The sequence below is a fragment of the Anguilla rostrata genome, chromosome 12 (genome assembly GCF_018555375.3).
Source record: "Anguilla rostrata isolate EN2019 chromosome 12, ASM1855537v3, whole genome shotgun sequence".
Lineage (NCBI taxonomy): Eukaryota > Metazoa > Chordata > Actinopteri > Anguilliformes > Anguillidae > Anguilla > Anguilla rostrata.
Genome location: NC_057944.1, coordinates 14,365,557 through 14,386,951, shown reverse-complemented (window position 1 = coordinate 14,386,951; position 21,395 = coordinate 14,365,557). Strand labels below are relative to the sequence as shown.

The 21,395-nt window shown below is 39.5% G+C and overlaps 1 protein-coding gene across 2 annotated transcripts in view; it reads right to left on the bottom strand.

Annotated features, from left to right (window-relative positions):
* The window catches only part of LOC135235946 (NF-kappa-B inhibitor delta-like), a 38,107-nt gene extending 17,263 nt beyond the window's left edge, over positions 1-20,844 (bottom strand). Inside the window, exons 1-4 of one of the 2 annotated variants that reach the window (XM_064302027.1) lie at positions 20,689-20,844; positions 9,029-9,153; positions 1,703-1,745; positions 830-1,101 (exon numbers count right to left, since the gene is read on the bottom strand). In XM_064302027.1, coding sequence (XP_064158097.1) covers positions 830-1,101; positions 1,703-1,745; positions 9,029-9,153; position 20,689 — 441 coding nt within the window. In that variant the 5' untranslated portion in view covers positions 20,690-20,844. Of the gene's footprint in view, positions 1-829; positions 1,102-1,702; positions 1,746-9,028; positions 9,154-17,209; positions 17,705-20,688 lie in introns of those variants that run through there. The other variant, XM_064302026.1, reaches the window with a different exon arrangement.
* Between the last annotated feature and the right edge of the window lie 551 nt (positions 20,845-21,395).

Below are 21,395 nucleotides of genomic sequence, written 5' to 3'. Positions count from 1 at the left end.
GTTCTTTATTATATGAAATGGGGAAAATAAATTATTTATACAATTTTTTTCTCTGCCATGCCAGCAATCCGCTGGAGCTTGCTGTTTGTTAGATAACTAAAGAAGTCAAATTTCTATTTTTCCATTAGCTTTTTAAAAATAAGCTTTATTGTAATAATTATCCCGATTATGTCCCATGTCTGCAATATATTCAAATGTTTATCAGAATATTTAGGAACTTTTTTTCTGCCTCTGCATATTATGGTGCAGGGAAGTTCATGAAATGTAATTAATTGTTTGTGTGCAGTTGGATAACTGATATATCTGTCAAGTGAGATGGGAGGTGAACACCTCAAATAGCACCTGTTTTTGTTCATTATCTTGAAAGGCGTTGAAGACGGCATTAGCCGAAACATGTCTGCCTTGAATATAAAGATAAATAATTTGTAATCTCTTGCTTGATTAACTGGAGTGTGGGCCTTTGTGCATTTTTATTTCCAACTGATCCCAAAGGTGTTAGATGGGGTTTAGGTCCTGGGCTCTGTGCAAGTTCTTCCAAACCATTCTTAACTAAACCATTTCTATGTGAACCTCGCTGTGTGCCCAGGGGCCTAGTCATGCTGAGACAGGAAAGGGCTTTGCCAGACTGTTAGGGAAGCACAGAATCATCTAGAATGTGACTGTATGCTGTAGCATTAAGATTTGCCTTCGCTGGAACTAAGGGGCCTAGCCCAAACAATGAGAAGCAGCCCCAGACCAAGGGGTGTACACATACTTTTGATCAAAGCAAGTATAATACAGAGAAACCTGTTGCTAAGTTTATTATTGGGGTGTCAGCAGAGTGGCTTACCCCAAAGTTAGCGAAGATGGGCGTGTGCGTGTACGTCAGCATGGAGGACGGCCCCACCACAGTGTAGCTGGGACACATGGGTTGCACATACATGTCCGTGGTGTGGGCGGGGCCAGAGGGGTCATGGGTCAGGGGCTCCTGGCATGGCCACTGTGCCAAAGGTTGGAAGGCTGCAGGTGCAGCCTGGGCAATCCATCCTGTGCAGAACGCCCCATTTTCAACAGCTGGCACATCTGAAACACCCCCTCCCATCTCAAAAACACCAGAGGCCCCTAAAGCAAGAGACAGGACAATCAGACAGAGACAGACACCCACCTGCCTACAGTGTCTCATCAGGGCTGGCCCGTGGTATAAACGGTCTATGCGGTTGTTTAGGGCCACAACCGCTAGGGGGGCCACACGATCCAATGTTTATCTAAGGTAAATAACGTTATTTTCGCAATTACGTTATTCATCTCCTATCGCGGAACTAGCGGTATAAATTTTAAACGGAATGGCAACCGAACATTTCATAAGAATGTAATGTAAGAAGAATTTTACCAAGCAACCCCCCCCCCCCCCCGTTCAACAGAATCTCACAGCAGCACCCCCCCATCCCCCGCTCGACGGAATCCAACAGCACCCCTCACCCCCCACCGCCCCCCACCCCCTGAACAGATTTGCTTAGGGCCACCAAAATCCTAGGGCATCATCATATATATGTTCTACACCCTGGCAATAGTAGCGCAAAATAACAGTAATAACTGTAATCTTTCATTCTCTTGCTTGAGGTATTAAGTACTTAAAATAACAATTGAAATATTTTTAAATATAAATTACATATACTAATATTTTAGTCATTCTTAACGAGTATGATTATATCAAAGAACTCACCAACTTGAGGATATGAAGACAACACAGTGTTTGGGACCACAACCTACAAGAGATTAAAATTGTTAAAAGGAAATCTGGAAAATATGTGATCTACTAAGAGGTACCTTGATTGAGAAATATCAAATGTTGAAACATGCATGTAAGATGTTCTATATTTTCTTCTATGTAAACAATTCATAAGCCCTCACGCCCGCCTCTGTAGCCACTTATAGAAGAAATATTATGAAGATGATCTTAGAACTTCAGTGAGTGGTAACTGGTACAGGTCGGTCAAGAAGCTAATGGTTGCTGCAGGGAACCAGGATGCTGCTGGAGGCCAGAGGACTGTGAAACCCTGAGTCCTCACTTTTCATCTGTTTGGAGGGGCCTTAACATTGCCACCCCAAGCTTGGAGATTAGCCAAATAAACTTGTAAATGGTCCCGTTCACACCTTCAGTCAATGGAACTATTTACAAGTGACCCTAAAGCCAGAATGGGAGGAAAGCATCAAGGCATCCTTGCCTGTGTCCTGAGAACATACGATAAGGAATTAGCACCAGTGTTAACCCACTTTAACTCCTGCCTGGACAAACAATACTATCTTACAACACCTATAATATAATCCTTACTCAATGGAAGGGCTCTGCAGCCTGTGCAGTGACAATGAGAAGTAGACTTCAATTCCCACAGGACTATTGCCAAATCTCCTTGTTGAGTTGCATAGGCAAGGTATAACAAGGGTATTCTGAAGCACATTCTTCCACTGGGAACAGAACCCGCAATCTATGGCACACAACTGGGATTCATGAAGAAGGGATTTAATGTTTCTTCTCAACTCAATGCTGTACAAGAGTAGCATAACGCGGCCAGTCCAATCCTGATGTACATGCTATACCTTCACAGATTTCTCACGGGCATTTGACACAAAAGATCATGGCCAGCTCTTAGTGACCCCATCCCCACTTTGCATATCCAAACACATCTGGCTGGCCATATGAAATTGGGGCAATCACTACTCAAATGCCCAGTCCACACTGGCAGAGGTCCACAAGACAGGGTTTCTTCTCCACTGCTGTTCATCATCTGCATGAATACAATGGACCGCAATTTGCCTTCAAGTGCTGAACCCATTAAATATGCTGATGATCTGACCCTTTCTGAGCTGCTAGCTCCCAGCTGAAATGCAAGCCACGGTCAATGCGGTTACCAGCTGTGAGGAAGATATTTTGCCTGTCAGTAAATGCAACAAAAACTAAAGACATGGTAATTTGTTTCAATAAGCCACCAAACAAGCCCATCCCTCCTAATGTCCCACTCAATTAACAGTCATCAGACACAGTGGAAGTTTTTAAAGTCCTAGGTGTACAGCCCAGCTCAGGGCTGACATGGAAGAATCATGGCAGCTTTATGTTCAAGCAAGCCCAGCCAAGGTTTTCATTACTGGAGCGTGACTGAACATGCAAGGCTTCCCTTCGCTGTCCCACTCCAAATATACCTGGCATGGGCTGGAATCCCAAAGCACCTTGCTAGAGACCTTGAATGCAGGCAGAGAAGATGCTACGGAATCATAGGACAGACATCCGCCACACTACCGCCACACTGCTTGGAGGAGATGAGAAAGGAAGCAGAAAAAAGGAATTCCAAAGTGGGTTGCCTGACAAGCCCAGTCTGTTGCTTGTTTCTTTCACTGTCCAAGAAAACCACTACAGTCTCCATAAACTGAAACACTTTGCACAGCCCCAGAGCCAGACTAAAAGGCACCAATTGTCTTTCTTTCCCTCAAGCTGTTTAATCAATGAATGATGTAAACCATTACTTTTTTTCATTATTGGACCTTTGTGTGTTCATGTACATAGGTACAGTATGTCTACAACTTATGACGTTGTTTATTTAACAATGTGATTACACAGAGAAATGCAGGCAAGATACTTTAAGAAAGGGTACACTAGCATAGTTTTACCCAGGTACTGAGCCCTTGACCTGCTATTATGCCTTAGTATGTATGCTGCCCTAATTGTGTGTGTGTGTGTGTGTGTGTGTGTGTGTGTGTGTCAGATATAGTGTGATGTGTGTGTATGTCTATAGTCCCTTTCACACATGGAACCCACAACATTGCCGGGTTTAATTATTTGGGTTAGGTAGTGGTTTTTCGTGTTCACACATAGGTTTCCTATATAGAAAAATGCCTTGAGTCTGTTCACACATGACATGATCATTCTAGTTCCAGATTAGGCAAGATTGGATGTTACATATAATGTATAATGTTACGTAATGTATGAAAACACATTTTCTAAACTGGTGATGTTTTTGTACTCGATTCACAGATGCCTGGGGAATATTAGTAGAAGCTTGGATGAAAAACTGAAGAGAAGTAAAGAGAAGCAATGCAGCTAGGCTCCAAAGATGGACACGTTATACACGGTTAAAGAAGTCTGCATTTACAGCATTACTTGTGTTCGGCAACAAAAAGGCTTGGAAAGAAATGAATAGACAAACAAATCCATAAATTGATGAAGTTGCAGAATTTAACACATCACCCTCTGAATCTCTTGTGATTGGCCTGCTCATTCCACGTAAAGGTGTAGTGAGTAGGAACGTCGTAACCTTTGGTGCTTTACTCGGGAATTCTCCTGCTTTTGTTCACACTATAGCGATGGCGGAAGATTTCCCTAAATCTTACTAGGTCCTGACCCAGGGAACTGGAGGAACACATAACACGGAAAATTGACTCCGACTCCTGTTCACACAAGACACCAACGTAGGAAATTTCCAGAACATCTACAGGTTAAGATGCATGTGTGAAAGGGGCTCATGAGTGTGATCAGATACGCTTCCAGAAGGGATCAGTGCTATCAATGGATTATCAGCGCTATCTATGGATTATCAGTGCTATCTACAGATTACCAGCACTATCCAAACCAGATTGTGAACAGGAACCTTCAAAATCAGTCTGGGTTATCCATTTATGTTGATACAAAATGCACTAAAAAAAAGGGGGATTTTGGCACCTGCCACCAAAACCTTTAACACCTTTGAGACATATTTATATGTAAATATACAGTATTTACAGAAACAGTGGAGAGGTACGATATAATGCATAAGTTCCAGGTGTGAGTATGCCGTGGCAGTGCACATATGAACGGTGAACAGCACTTGTACATGTCACAGGTATGTTTTCACCAGAGCAGATCACTGTTTGGATCTCTGCATTCTTCCCTAGTGCTCTGGGCATGTTGTATTCTGTCTGTCATTGGAGGTGTAACCAAGAGGCTGAGTTTGGGAGCCGCGAATGTGTGTTGGGATCAGGGGAGGGTCACAGAAGGGGGGACCCTGGGTTGATTTAGTGATATCTGGGTGACGGGCAGGGATTATTGACCCCTGTGCTGCTCTGTATCAAACAGTTTCCTTTGACAGATGCGAAGGAGCACTGCAGTGTAGCAGCTGAATGACAGCCAAGCCGTGCTGCATTTTCTTCAGTTAAACGGGGGGAGAACTCAACTCAAGCCTTAATCCCTCTTCATGCGCATTTAACCTTCTTTTTTCCTGGAGTTTTGCACATAATTTACTACTGGAGAGATAAAAAGTGTCATATGAGAAAAGTATCATGTGTCAGGTTTGGGGAAATCCTGCAGTACATTAAATGTAATTTTTTTTGTGTGTGTGTGTCCTGAAAGAGCTGACAACTGTTCTGTGAGTAAACCTGTCCTAGGGGATGTTTTCTGTAATTGACCCCCTCTCCTCTCCCCCCGGCAGGTCATGAGTGTTCTCCAAACTATGCTGCTTTCTGACGCCTCGAAACTCTCAAGTCCTCTTCTGAGTGTGTACCTGGCTGGTCATGCTTGTTAAAAGCCCTCCCTTTGTGAATGCGATAAGTGTGCATGAGTGGATCTGGAGCGTGGGCATGTGTGTGTAATTAATGTGGTGTGATGCTGGCAGCAGGAGCTCCTTTGGCAGAAGGCACTGGGCTGATTTGCATAGGCTCTTTGCCTGGCCCTGCAGCAATCCAAGGCGATGGTTTAAACTGTCATGGAAAAACCCCTGGATTATATAAGGTCAAAATCCCCCTTTCTTGGAACTTTGAAGGGCTGTGCACCTTACACTAAAAAAATAAAGATAAAATAAAATGATCAGGATGTCCACGTCCTTATGAATGTTACTATGTATGCTGAGCCTGCTTACAATCATCCATGTCATACCAATATACTTTTCTGAACTGAATAGAGAGAGAATTCCATTGAGCCTTTGGCCTATAAAATCTATAAAGGTGGGACCAGATTCACATATTGTTCTGGTGTCAGGACTGTGAAGTTTATTATGTGATCTCTGACATAGTCCTCTCCTATATCAATGCATTAGCTGACAGACAGCAAACCATCCTTTCAGACCACAATCATCTAAAAAGACATAGATTGAACACACACAGTCAAACAAGCTGCACAACATTAAGCTCTCACATAGATAAGCTTTAAACTCCAAAGGGCAAAAAAAAAAAAAAAAAATTGATCAAACCCTATTAAAAAGTTTTAATAATAGAAAATGCGGGATTGAATCGGAAAGTTAAAAAATAAAAAAACATTTGAGAAACAAAAATAAGAATAAAATAAATGTTATGTAAAATAAATAATAATGCTAATGAACAAGGGTTTGACAATGGATGCTAAAACACCTGGGAGAAAGCAAGGCAGTTATGAGTTCACAACCCCCATAAATCCTGATTATGCCTGAAATTTCATGAACTCAACAACTAAAAACACCTTAAAACAGGATACACAAAATGACCAAAATGCCTGACTCTCTTGGTAAAAATAAGTTCTGAGATCTGTGGAATAATTTAAGCCAACAATGTCAAATAACTGGTTGAAAGTTATTTGGAAAGACACTTTGAAAAGTTCATCAGAAAATTCTATAGAAGATTTGAAAAAGGAAATATCTTGTTCAATTTAAGCAAATTGGCAATACAAGAATCATCAAAAGCCACTAGCTTGTCCACTCACAAAGGTACATTGGACAGAAAAGCCAGATTTCTAAGACCTAGAAAAGTATGGGGACCAAACATCACCAGGGCAAAGATGTTAAATGCAGTTTTGTCTATGGAGTTGTTTTAAATATTATTTCAGTTTTAGTGCATGTCTATAAAGTGTGGAAAATGGAAAATGTGAATTAGTTACAGGAAAGAAAAAGAGAAAATACTGCAAAATTAAGTTAAAAAGAAAAGACAAGATGGGGAGTGAAAAAGAGCACATGTGAGGGAAGGGCAAAGAGAAAATAAAAGAGAAAAAACATAATAAAGTTAGAGGGACAAAACTAGTGGCTGCATGATTGGTTTCGGCAAAAGGTGCGGGTATTATAACATATGTTTAAAAGTGTTCATGGGTGTGAATGTTTTGAGGGGCAGAGGGAGGGAGTTCCGAAAGGGTGTGTTCTGATTGAAGACTGATTTTTTTTTGCCACAATTCTGTTCAAAACTTGGATCTGGGTTAAGGCTTATGGATCTGGTGAGTCATGACTGCCTGTCAGATGAGTGAGTTGCTAAGAGAGTACAGATTGTTTCAGGCAGGAGTTTGTGTTGGATTTGATAGTAGTTTCATAACTGATAAGGTGTAATAATTGCCAAAACTGAGGGAGAATTCTGCAGTGAAGAACAGTGATGTGTCCATGGCCTGTTGGATGAGAGTATATCACAAGCTATATTATAAGACCGAATGATGGTATTTTTTGCAGATATGGTATGCAGTAAGTGATGGTGAAAATAACAATCAAGCTTAGGTAGGTATATGAGGTTGAATGAGTATAATAAAGCCAAAATTGTCTTGAAAATAATTTATTTTGAGCCAGTTGTTTTGTAGGTTTCTTGGTATGTGGTTTGAATGCCAGGTGGGTATTAAGAGCAAGTGTGGGCTATGATGAGTAATGGGCAACCTGCTCTCACTGCTGTAACCTAGGAACTTATGATTCTGAAACGAACATATGAATTGGCTTAGTGTTTACAATTTTGATCATGTTTCTTGTCGAGGATATTCACATGTTTTTAATGTGGTAGCTTACTAATTTATGATTCTGAAATGAGTTTATGAATTGCTGATTCTGTGATTATAAAAGCACTATGATGTCCAAGCATTGACACTTGGGCATTTATAATTTGTATTATGTTACTGTATATGATTTTTGCTTGCTTTTAATGCTATAACCTATCCACCGCCCAGGGAAAGCAGATGGAAAAAAGCTTTTAGCTAAATCTGGTGCACTGTATTTAAATAAATAAATAAATAAATAAATAAATAAATAACCGTTAGGGGTTTGTAGGCAATGGTGATGGGATCAGGTGTAGAAAACTGCTTGCATGGAGAATGAAAGAACATGCATTCAGTTTTCTTGATGCTTAAAGTCAGATGATTATGCTCGAGCCAGGAGTAGAGGAGGTTCATGTCACTATTGAGTTTTGAAGTTATCTGTTATCTGGATCTTATCAGAGGTGTATATAATCACATCATTAGCATACAGAAGGCAGTGTAAGATTGGGTAAGCATCCAGGAGATCATTCACATACCAGAGAAAAGGCAAGGGTCCTAGTTTAGAATCTTGCGGGACTCCAAAAAAGCAGTGGATACGTTTCAGTGAGTTCTGGCTACAAACTAGGATCAGTTTTGGAGGTATGATGTAATCAAAGTGGTAAAAGCAGGTGACATGTCAAAATGTCATAGTTTTTCAGAAGGAGTGTGTGGCTTACAGTATCAAATGCTTCCTTGAAGTCTATGAATATGGCTCCAGTCATTTGAACATTGTTAAGAGCTGAGCAGACGTGTTCAGTGAAGAGCTTGTGGTCCCCTGAGTCAACTGTTCCTGAAGTTTACTAAGCAAATTATTCAAATTATGATCCAAAAACCACTACTTCAAAAAACATGGACAATATAACCAAAATAAAAAGCACTTTTATTACACAATGTCTGAGCATCCCTTCAAAGTTATAGATACAAACCATAAACTGATCTTGACCAAGCACAATATTAACAATATTATCTTTGGAAAAATGTATAAACTGTATGTTACTATTCTGCACTTAAAAAGAAATTAAACTGAATTGAGGGAGAGTGATAGAGAGACCGGGTGACCAGTGTGTGTGTGTGTGTGTGTGTGTGTGTGTGTGCACGTGTGTGTCTTCATGTGTGTGTGCAAGTGTGTATCTGCGTGTTTGTGTGCACATGTGTGTCTGCATATGTGTGTGTGCACGTGTGTGTCTATGTGTGTGTGTGTGTCTGCATGTGTGTGTGCACGTGTGTGTCTGCGTGTGTGTGCACGTGTGTGTCAGGGTGTGTGTATGTGTGCATCCGTGCGTGTGTTCTCCTCACCGCAGTAGTGGGTGTCTTGCAGTTGCTGAGGCTGGCTCTTCTCTTCCGCTGCAGCAGCTCTTTAACAGGGTCCTTGACTCGTACCCCCTGATACGGCCGGGGACACGGCTGCTCTGGGGCTGGCACTGTGCAACATAAAACGCGCTGGGTTACTGTGATGTCACTGTGATATAAAACATACGGGGTTACTGTGATGTTACTGTGATATAAAACATACGGGGTTACTGTGATGTCACTGTGTGACATAAAACATACGGGCTGACTGTGATGTCACTGTGCACCACTATACACACAGGGCTAACGTGGAATTAAGCAACACTAACACATTGCCCAGAGATCACACACGATAAGTTGCAAAATACCACGAGGCGTGTATTATGTGCTTATGGGCTGTTTCCCAGACAGCTGATCTGAGCCGATAGTCATTCAATGGTGTTCAACTCAACTCAGTTCATTGCAGTTTAATTTGTATAACAGTTTTTAAAGAGACACTGCAACAAAGATGGTTTACAACTGTGCAAAAACCTTGAACCCCAAAAATGTTTTACCTCAAGTGCTGAGGTAAAAAAAAACTCCTTAATTGGAAGACAACTCAGGAGGACTGCAGCTATGGAGGGGGAACCTGGTCAGCCCATGTTCTGGTTATGTAAATGAGCACAGTCGCAGTGAGTTCATTTAAATGCACTGCTGATATTTAAGACACGTCTAACGCATTGCAGGAAAGCAACATTGTTGTACCCCTCCAGTGCTGATGACGTTGGGTTTTGGACAGGTGTCAGGATCCATGGATGCAATGCATAGGCACTGTCAGCTTTAAATGTAATGTCTCATTAGTAAAAAAAATTCAGAACACAGTTCTAATATTTCAAGTTGCCTAATTCCGTACCCAATAGCCAACCATCTCAACTTCTCTGACAAGCAACTGTTCCTAAATATGAAGGAGTCATGTGTGCACCCCGGGTATTTTGCAAGCACATTTGTGTTTCCATTCCAGTAGTAACACACAACCTGGACATTGATAGGATGTGTGTGCCTTCTGTTTCTGCACAAATGCTCATTCGCTGATGGGGGTATCAGCTGAACGTGTGTGCAGTCAACTGCACCTAGCACATCTGGAAAATTAGCGATGGAATATAATCCCTGTTTGGTATCCGGAAGGGCCTCTGGATTGTTCAGGAATGTGATGTAATGGGACATTCGATGCAGCATGGCATTCAGCACCAGAGGCAGCTTATTTCAAATCGTTGTCTGCGAAATGCCGGGTAGTGTCCTGTCTGTACGCTGGAATGAGCCGGAAGGCAGGACAGCAGTTTTGTCACTGCAGGGATGGCGGGGATTCATTTTGTAGTTGGATCCAGATCATCTCCCAGCCCATCCAATAAGTGGAGTATGGCTTGACTTGGGAGCGTGTAGATCAGTGGTCTCCAACCCTGGCCCTGGAGAGCTACAGGGTCTGCTGGTTTCCATGGTGACTCTGCACTTTATGAATCAATTAGAGCAGTTAATTACGCAGTTAACTCTACTCACCTGGTGTCTTGGGTCTCAATTGGGTGCTGATTTTAAGGTGAAAAAACCAGCAGACCCTGTAGCTCTCCAGGACCAGGGTTGGAGACCACTGGTGTAAATTATTCAGATTCTCTTCTGCCATGCCAAAAGGCAATACTCGATTTAAAAAGCACCTCCCCTTTCACAAACAGAGGGGAGAGCCACCATAAATGTTACAGTTTCTTGATTTTGCTCATTTATCCAGACAATATTTAGCCTAGCACTATGAAATTTTATTTCAAACAGCTTTGACATGTCAGCAGTCATCGATTACATTCATAACTTAATCGAGTCAGATACAATTAAAACCAAGGTATTTATGTCACATTCATACCTAGTTAGCGTGATTGTAACAGAGGTGCAGAATAATTAAATAATTAAAAATAACAGTAAAAAGAAAGCGTGACATTTATGGCGACTCACCCCCAACTGTAACATTCTGATGATGTCACTTCTTAAGAATGGCCATGCTGATCTGAAAAGAAGCTAACACCTGCTTTTCCCGGATGTTGAACAACAGACGCAGTTACCTTTGCAGCAACGGCCACCAGCCATGATGAATCAGCTTTAGCAGGTCATTTCCCCGCACTCTGCCCTCCCATATATTTGTGGTCTAACATCAGAATGCCCTAAAATACATATACATTAACCCAAATTTAACCGCTAATTTTAGAAATGTTGCTTTTCTCTCATTTTTCCTGCGCTAACCTCTAATGCAACACCTTAATAAACATGGACAAACACTATTTATCTTATTAGCATCTATAAAAGTCTCACGAATCCCTAGAAAATATGGCCTCCAGTCTTAAATTAAGTGGTCTATTTTAGAAAGACTTAAACAGCTGTTTTGAGATTATAACCTGGGTAACTGCATGCAAGCTACCACATGAGCTAGCCCTTGGGTTTTGGTGGCCCTAAGCAAGAATGATGCTGGGCCCCAATGTGCTTGACCATAAATCACTAAATCACATTTTTAAAAAAAGAAGAAACCTGACTTGTGCAGCCCAGGGATTGTTGTGGCCCCAGATGACTACATTAAGAAGCAGCAACCAGCTATGCAAGGGAGAAGGCAACTACAAATATTTCAGTACACTATTTATACAGACTTCCAGAAAAGTACATTTGTAAACTTTTAAAAACAAAATACTGAGAATTGACAATAAAGAATATTTCAGATTTGGTTTGCTCATGTTTGATTATTGCTTTTAAAAACAAAGGAGCAATGCACCATGGGACTGTTGACTCTGTGTCTGCAAAGCTTCCCCTTTTGAAGGACCGTTAACTGTTTTGGGATCCAGGGGCGTGGTTTTCATGGTTATCAATTTGATCAAATCAGTGACTGTTACATTTGTGTCTGCAGATGAATGGTCAGTAAACTGGTCTTTTTACTATTCTCTGCACATTCATGCTTATGCTTTGTTCCAGTAATTTTTATCCTGACCCATGAATCAAATGTAACTATAACCACGTGACATGTGACCTTTTAAGTGCAAGATGCTTTTTACATTTGTTGAGGACAGGACATAGTAAATATAGTTTGGAATGTTTATCAATTTCCAAAATGAAGTTACCAAACTGTGAGAAGAAAAAAAATGCATTTATGCTACGAGTCAAAGTTAAGGATGAAGTTTTCATTTAGTCCAGGTCAATAACATAAGTTGATTCCTAATTAGCACAAAAGGGTTGAGTATTCATGACATGTTTTATTTATGTTTTACTCAAGAAAAAAAAACCATTGCAATTGGACTGCATAGGTCTTAGTATTTATTAAATAGTATTCCTAAAAAACAACTCACTAATGTATGTCTTTACATTACTGGAATTTACAGACACCCAGAGTGACTTACAACACAAACACTCCCTTTCTCTTTCTCTAAAGCTTGAAGTAATAAAGTAATCTGTGTTGATAAAAAATGGGTTGAAAATGTTTTAAAAAATTGAAAGCATTCAATTGATGTCTGCAAAGAAGAAAAAAAACGGCATGTTTCTTTGATTAAATAAACTGTCTTTTCTTATGATCCCGTTGCAAGTGTCCACCCTTTTGTTCTCATTCTAATTTCAGTTTCCCAAGACACCTGCAGACAGACCTTTCCCCTTGAGCTAATTCTTGCTTCTGCTAAGTCTACACTCACAGTCACCCATTATGTCCCATGAGTTATTTCACCCCCCCCCCCCCCAAAAAAAAAAAGAAAGAAAAGGGAATGAAGATTTTCAGACAGGTTCATTGTTTGTGAAATTAAATGTAAAGGGTTTCTAGCTGCATAACCAAACAACAGTCTGCCATTAAGGGATTCTCTGGCTTAATGATCATAGCCAGAGCACAATGCCAGTATATAATAATGAAATATATGATGGCTAGAGCACATAGAACTTTGAAGAAAGATAAATTCTAATTTTCTTGTCATTAATCTTCTTTGCACTGTCAATTCATGTCAACACATGACTGCTATCTGTTCTCACCATGAGTGAGTGTGGATTACTGAAAAAATTTCACACTCACATGTTTAGACAGGGATGCAGATGGTTTTGTATTCAAATGTGATATTTTATTATTTCATTAAAATTAGTTTGCACACATAATTAATCAGAAATATTATTCAGAAAATCGTTATGGTGGTTCAAATGACCTGGAACAAAATACAGTTTTTACAAGGATGGTAATTTCAGGAATGTGCCTGTTAATATTTGAAGGTTATCACTCCACATGACACTTTGAAATGTTTCTAACCCAGTCACTGATTAGTCACTAAAACAAATATTTAAAAAGTACAATCAGCCAAATACTCTTATTTTCAAAGAGACTACATGATTTATCAAAGAAGGAATATGAGTCATAAAAAGGGAGAAGGCAGTTGGTAATGATTGGCTTCACTTGACAACTCCCAGGAAAACCAAGAAAACATGATAAGGGAGTGGAAGGCAAATTGTGGGAAATCCGGGGACTTTAAACTTTTAACTTTGCATTGACCTTTTTACCTGTTTTTAATGCAGTAACAACGTCTTTGGTCCCTAAATGTTCATCAACCAAGTATATAAACAGGGTGCTTGGTTTATCTGTCACAGAGTCAGGATCCTGATTGGCTACTTATGAGTTTGACCAGTGATGGTCATACAGTAAAATGAGGCCCTTGGGGTTATTAGCATAGCTGGCTTGTAGTTCAAGCAACTGGCTTGTGGGTCTGTTGCTGGCTGACCAGAACATTCCTCTTCCCACTGTAGCAGGAGCCATCTATCATAAAGAGCCCAACTGCTGACATATCATTTAGCTAGAAATTAGATTATCAGTACAAGTGTTTAACTGGAAGGAAAAACAGTTAGAGCTAGAGCTCAATTAGAGCTCAGTTTGGAGTTCCTAATCAGCACACAAGGTGGCCCACTTTTTTTCTGAGACACAGCAGCTGCCAAAAGTCCAGTTGCTGCAAGCAGGAAATGCTAAATGGAGAGCCAAGACCAGAAGAGGGAGTGTCAGATTTATCAGTTCTTAGAAGTGAACATCTCCGTTTATGCTTAGTTCCTTGCTACACGCCTTCTCTCACCCCTCCCCCACCCTCATGCAAACGTATTTTTATCGGCCACACAGGGCAATGTGCAGTGCGATTAGATTGAATGATAAAAAATAATAAATATATTACAACAATGAAATATAGCCATGTACTATATACACTGCATTTGAATATGTAAATACATACATACATGTATATGTGCACTGTATACGCATAACCCCACCTCCCAATTCTAAAATATAGTACAGAAAAATATAACCCCCCACTCTGCTTCCTTCGCTACCACATTTCCATCAAAGCACCATCTTCTGGACTACCTGCAACATTCCACTGATCAGTTAGGCTGAATGGGAACAGCTGGAAGGGTGGTTGAGGCGAATTATTTCATGGTTTTGTGCATGTGATGACAAGAAACAGCAAAAGTTACAAAACAGTAAATTTCTTATTTTAGAGTCTGTTTTCAAAGCACAGTGTTGAAAGTACCTTCACACAAATATTCATGCAATACTATTATAATTTCCTTTTGGAAAGTTTTTGCAAAAATGCCAGGTATGGCTGTATATAATTGTTCTTTTTGTTTTTTAGGAGAAGCCAATTAAACTATACAATACAAAACCTTGCTACAATTTTATTTTGAAACACAATTTAAATTGGCCATATAATTTGGCAATATACACACTACATTCACCAAATTTATACTAAATATTTAATACATTTAATAAACTAGACATAAAAATTAAAATATCACTTAAATATGTATGCCTGGCTTAGATATAATGTTAGGCTTATTTCTTATTTAGACCGGTCATTTCAAACATAATAAATATTGTCAAAAGTGACATTTTAAAGTTAAATCTGATAAAGGGCATATTTTGGTTAAATGTGAGAGAAATGTACCAATACATGGTAAAGTGTTAAGATTTATGCACTTTATTTTATGAATTTCACCTCTGGCACTCTATGATAATGTATGTAAGCTAGTGTCTTCACACCACTTTCCTTTGAGCCACAGCCTATGGGAAATCATATGCATTATTAAGCACATTGTGACATTTTGCATAATTGTACATATGCATAATGTCACACTGAGAAGGTCCAAAATAAATAATGCTGTTAGTATTCTTCCTGTTACAGAAACATTATATATAGCCTAGTCTGAATGTATAGTCTGCCACACGGCCAAAGATGTTATCTACATTATCTTTGATCTTTTTTATTAAATATTCATAAACATGTGCGCGCACACGCACGCACACGCACGCACACACACACACACACACACACACACACACACACACACACAAAAATCACATCTGTAAAACAGTCACCCACACCCCCATATCGAAACACACATGCTTGCACCCTGCAACGGACACACACACACACACACACACAAAAATCACATCTGTAAAACACTCACCCACACCCCCATATCTAAACACACATGCTTGCACCCTTCAACAAACACACACACACACACAAAAGTCACATCTGTAAAACACTCACCCATGCACTCCATAGCTAAACACACATGCTTGCACCCTCCAACAAACACACACACACACAAATGACTCACATCTACAAAACACTCACCCACACCCTTGTCCATGAATACACTTGCACCTTCCCTCCAACACAGACACACACACACAGACACACACACACACATGACCAGATGTATGTACGTGTACACACACACACACACACTAACACAAATGAGTAGTGTCATCTCTAAAAAAGAGGAAGGTGAGGGATAAATAAATTAAAAACAGAGAGGAGTGGAATGCAGCTGTAATGCCGTTGCACAGTTTTGCATATCAAGATTACTGAGCGTCCATAACAAAAAAAAAACCACAAAAAAAAAACCTACTGACTACATCCAGTATTGCACTCTTTCCCTCCACTGTTTAAAACTTTGGAATGTAAATTGTTTAAAATGGTCTTTTTGTCCCAGTAGCCAATAGCATTGATAAGCAAAGTTGCATCCTCGTGGTTTATTGGTGAGAAAAATGCAGATATCTCTCAATTTGCACCAAAGCTTTCCCCTAAGCCTTTTCTGTTAATTATTCCATCAAACTCAACAGCCAGGGCTTGACTGCACAGTGTTTTTGTCTGATAGGGGGAAAAAAAACACTTTGATCTGAAAAATGCATCCAATTGCTTTACCATCCTCTGGAGAAAAACTCTCCACCACTTCTGCCTGACAGGTATAATGAGTGTCTCCAAGGTGTATACTTTAAGATGTCAAAGACTGTCCTAATTACCTCCAGGTGGAACCATAAATAGTACAGAACTGGGAAAGAAAAATCTTAATTTTTGACTTCTCAAACATTTGTAATTTGACATGTTTGCTGGCCAATTAAGCAACAAAAAGTATTGTTCTAAATATCTACAAGGAAGGGGGTAGTGTAAAAATATAAAGTATAACTGCCGAAATACAAATGTAATTTTGTCATTTTGTCTAACTGAAAGTTCAGATTTCTTTTTCTGTTTTCATCAGAGACAAGATTTGTCTTGGTGTTATTTAAATCGTGCTTTTTTTGCATGTTAAACAATAAAGTGAAAATGAACTTAAATATGTAATCACTTATTTTGCTTCTGGTGCCATATAAATGATGAGTCTAAGGTTCAGTTCTCTGAGATTCTAGTCAATGAAAACTTATAGAAACCTTGCAATGTTACATATTTATTCTTCAACAGCTTAATTTCATATTTCATACCACAGTAAAGGTTTTCAGTTTTTATGTATAAGTACAAGATAAGCAGTAGAAATAAAGCGAGCAATTAAATCAGGGTCAGTCAGCTTAATAATTTAATAAAATATTTCATTTTCAGCTAAAAGCAGCAAAGAATCATGTACAGAAACGAATCAATTTCTATCAATCAATTTCTCCAAAATAAGACCACCGGAACATGGTCAGAGCGTGCATTCATTGGGTCTTTTAGCAGATTTTGTTAAATTGTAGACCTTGTAAATTTTATGTATTATGATTTAAGTGTTGTTTATAAATCCATAGATCTCAATGGTTAAGCATCATTGATCAACCGTACTCACTGAACATCTGTGCCATCTCTGAGCACCTGCTGCCCACTGCAGAAATAACCCTTAATTTCAGAAATCCCACGTACTTACATTTCTCCCAGTGCATACTGCTGATAGTTTCTCAGGCCTTGTGTCTTCAAGTTCGATTATCGGGTATATGTTGTAAAATTTCAGTGATGTCTTATGCCTGCTGCTTCTTAAAAGGCCACTACAGAAACCCCAGTGACGTCACAACGCTTTCAACCGCATCTCGGTTTCTTTGTTACACACCACTGATGTAGCCAGCTCAGCACCAGACGGTATCACACACACTTTAAGACACACACACACACACACACACACACGCACCTGTGCACGTACACACAGGGCACATGCAGTGCCATCTATAATGTTTGGGGCAAAGACATATTTTGTTTTCTTGATTTGGCTCTGTGCTTCACAACTCTAGATTTGTAATTTGATTTGTAGATTTGTAGTTTGTGTAGATTCTCAACTTTGATTAACATAATTTGTTAACATCAGCCTGCCCAGGGACAACAGATGGAAATGAGCTAGCTAAACCTGGCATATTTACATCACATAATAGTGATGTTGATCAATGTGTATTGTCCCTGTCAAATAAATAAATAAATAAATAAATAGATTTTAAAAATTGGTTTCGCTATATAGAAATGACAGCACTTTTTATACATAGCCCCCCTCACCCAACATTTCAGGGCACCACAGTGTTTCATTTCATGTCATGTAAGTGAAATTAGTCATGTTTACAACTTTGTCACATTTCCTTTGCATGAAATGAATGCAAAGTCTGCGTCAAATTCTTTCCAGTTTTCGCAAACCTCCTTTGTTACTTTAACAGTATGTTTTGGATCAATGTCTTGCTGCACTGTCAGATAAAGTGCTGTCCAAGAAGTTTGGAGCCATTTGCACGAGCAGATAAGATGTTTTCGTACGCTTCGGAATTTGTTCTGCTGTTGCATCATTAAGGAAGACCACCATGTTTCACAGATGAGGGGGCGTGCTTCGGATCTTGAGCAGTTCCTTTTCGGCCTCCACACTTTGCTCTTTCCATCACTCCGATACGAGTGAATCTTCTCAAAAGACCTTTTTTTCCAGAATTCTGCAGGCTCTGCAACCTGTAACCTGGCCCTGCTGTTTTTGCAGCTAACTTGTGGTTTGCATATTGCAGTGTAGCTCCGTTAGTTGTGTTTGTGAAGTCTTCTGCAGACAGTACTCACTGCACATCTATGCCTGCCTCTTGAAGAGTGTTTCTGATCTGTTGGACTGCTGTTTTAAGGTTTTTCTTCATCATGGTGAAAATTCTTAGGTCATCACTTGTAGACATCTCCCTTGGCCTGCCAGGTCCTTCACGATTACTGAGCTTGTCAGTGCTCTTTCTTCTTAATGATGTGCTGGACAGTTGATTTTGGTAAACCTAAGGTCTGGCTTGTCTCTGACAGTTTTTTCTTATTATTATTTCTCAGGCTGATAATGGCTTCCTTGACTTTCAATGCCACAACTATGGTCCACATGTTGACAAACATCAATAACTGACTTCACAGGCAATCAAAAAGCTAGAATCAAAACTAGATACTGAAAGCTCTCTTATACCTACACCAAGGAAGCAGTTGAACACAAGTGACTCTTCAGAAATACCTGTGAAGTCTTTTGTCCCAAACATTATGGTGTCCAGAAATCTTTTGAGGGGCCTATGTATAAAAAGTGCTTTCATTTCTACATGCTGAAATGAAAATGCATAAAAATACCTTTTAATAAAATAATATAATCTGCATTTTAACCATATGTGAATTGTTCGATTACAAATCTGAAATTGCGAAGTACAGAGCCAAATAAATAAAATAAAAAGTCTTTGTACCAAACATTATGGAGGGCACAGATGCAGGAACACGTTCACAGAAAAACTCACAGACACACACAGATGTGCACACACATGCATGTACAAACATGCACACATTTAAAAAACTGAACAGTTTCTCTGTTGTCTGTGATGGTTTGTTGTGGAGATCCATATAACTAAACCAGCAGGACAACATTGAGAAAGTCCATTTCTTTTGATCTTATGATTCACAGAAAATAGAAAAAAAAAAAACAAGCACAAAACAAACACAGGAGACTTCAGTGCCTGTAACTGTCCCTACTGCTTCGTATAATATTCACTATAACCTGGAATTAGCGAATCGTTTGAGACCAATGTTCCGAGTTCAGGCATCTCTGGGAACAGCCTCATCCCAAAACAGGTATTTCTGGTTTCCGGGGGGAAAAAAGTGCTTTAAATTTGTCTCCCATGGATCAAGTCATTTATCAGCGCCTTTGTGCACAGGTGGGATTTAGATTTAAGTCTTTCTGAAACATGTTGCATGGGATAATGTGAGCAAACTTGCTGTGACATTGCATCAAGGTTAACACACAGGTGCCCTCTGTTCTCAAGCAGCAAGTATAAATATACTGCTGATGCAAAAAGACAGTTTTATGGGGAAAAAAAGAGTTAAAGAAGAAACAAGATAATGAGTAATCAAGAGTAAATACCTAACATGTGCCTAACATAGAATGTCTCACATTTGAAACCATCATTTAATTTTTTTAATTATTATGTATTGCAAAAATGTATTTATTGTTCTTTATTTTATTTATTAATTTTTCTTCCAAAGTCATGGGAAATGTATGGTCCAAAACAGCTTGCAGTAGGTTTGCAGTACATATTAGTTTTTCCCCCCTTTTTTCACAAATGTGTTTTAGCACTCATAGCTGTAGTTGTATCTTTTACTAAACGCATTAATGGCCATTTTTGTCACTTGGGACTAACAGGTTTCACACTGTTTCTCAGGACCTGAAACATCTCTGCTTCGGGCATGGCTTCAAACAGCAGATCGGCACATCTGTAGAAAAGTGGTGCCCAAAGTTAGACTGCGGCTTTGTGAGCTGAAACTGCACTGAGTCAGCTTATCAGAACGACAGAGGAAACACCTGCAGGTGCTTAAAGGTTCACTGGCCACCGTGCCGAGGTTCCGTATCTGAGCTGCCCCCCCGTACCCTGCCGGTTTGTTGCCTAAACTCACAGTGATCATAATATTCTTCATGTCAGGATCAATCAGAGCACTGCATTCATTCTGTATCAACCCGTCAATACTGCATATAAATCCAATCAATAAAATCACCAATTGCGTATTTAACTGGTGCATATAATCATGTTTACCACACACACACACACACACACACACACACACACACACATACACCCTTTATCATGTGTCCTCTTACCCTTATTTTCTGAATTTTTTGTTATTTATTTTCCTTAAATAATAATTTAATTGTTATTTAATAACAATTGAATTGTTACTCAGGGAAAATAAATCAAAATTTCAGTATAGCCCATATTTCATTAGCAATGAATTCTAGCACATTCTCTGAGTGCTAATAAGAGCAGTACTGGTGTTGTTTCAAAGTCAGTACTCCCCTTACTGAATGCAAGGCATGGATAGCATGGCTGTCAGAGATCTTTCAACTATCACCTGTGGGGCATGGTCCAGAATAGAAGGTAAAGGACTTACTCTTTCATGGCAAGAAGCAGAGTCATAGTCTCCTGTTCCATATTCTGTCTCCTACTCCATACTCCTCACAGCATCTCAACAACTCTACTGACTGATGCAAACTATGGTTGCTTTGATTAGGCAGATGCAAAGGAGCTGTTACCCGGGCAGATTTTAAAAGTCCCCCGTTCTGGTGGAGCTGTTAAAATGTGCAAATCGAGATCACTGGAGCAGTACGTGTCTTGCAATACATTACAGTATGGCTCATTCAACAGCCAGACATTTTATCAACCCTCTACCCTTTACACTTCTATGTAACTCCACTGGAGGCCTGTTCCCTGTTCTTCTCTCCACAAAGGAGGCAAGGAGGCAATCTAAAAAAACTGAATTGAAATAAGGAAAGTAAGAACAAAGGTCAAAATTCACCATTTCTATTTAACAAGTGTGACTATGGATAGTTTGAAACCGTAGTTTTAGATTGAAAAATAGCTGTGACCACAGTGACAATAATATTATTGTTCTACTGAAGCAGAAATGCTCCCAGCAAACACAACATGTCTGTTATTTTGTATAGATGTAGCAGCAGCATGTCATCATCACATTTACATCTGGATTCATCCAACATTAGTCTTTAACTTTGTTAAAAAAGTGCCTTTTTACGTTTGTTTTTTCTCACAAAAAACTTTCAGAATGACTGTTCTAAAAAGTGCATGTATTTATTTGTCAGT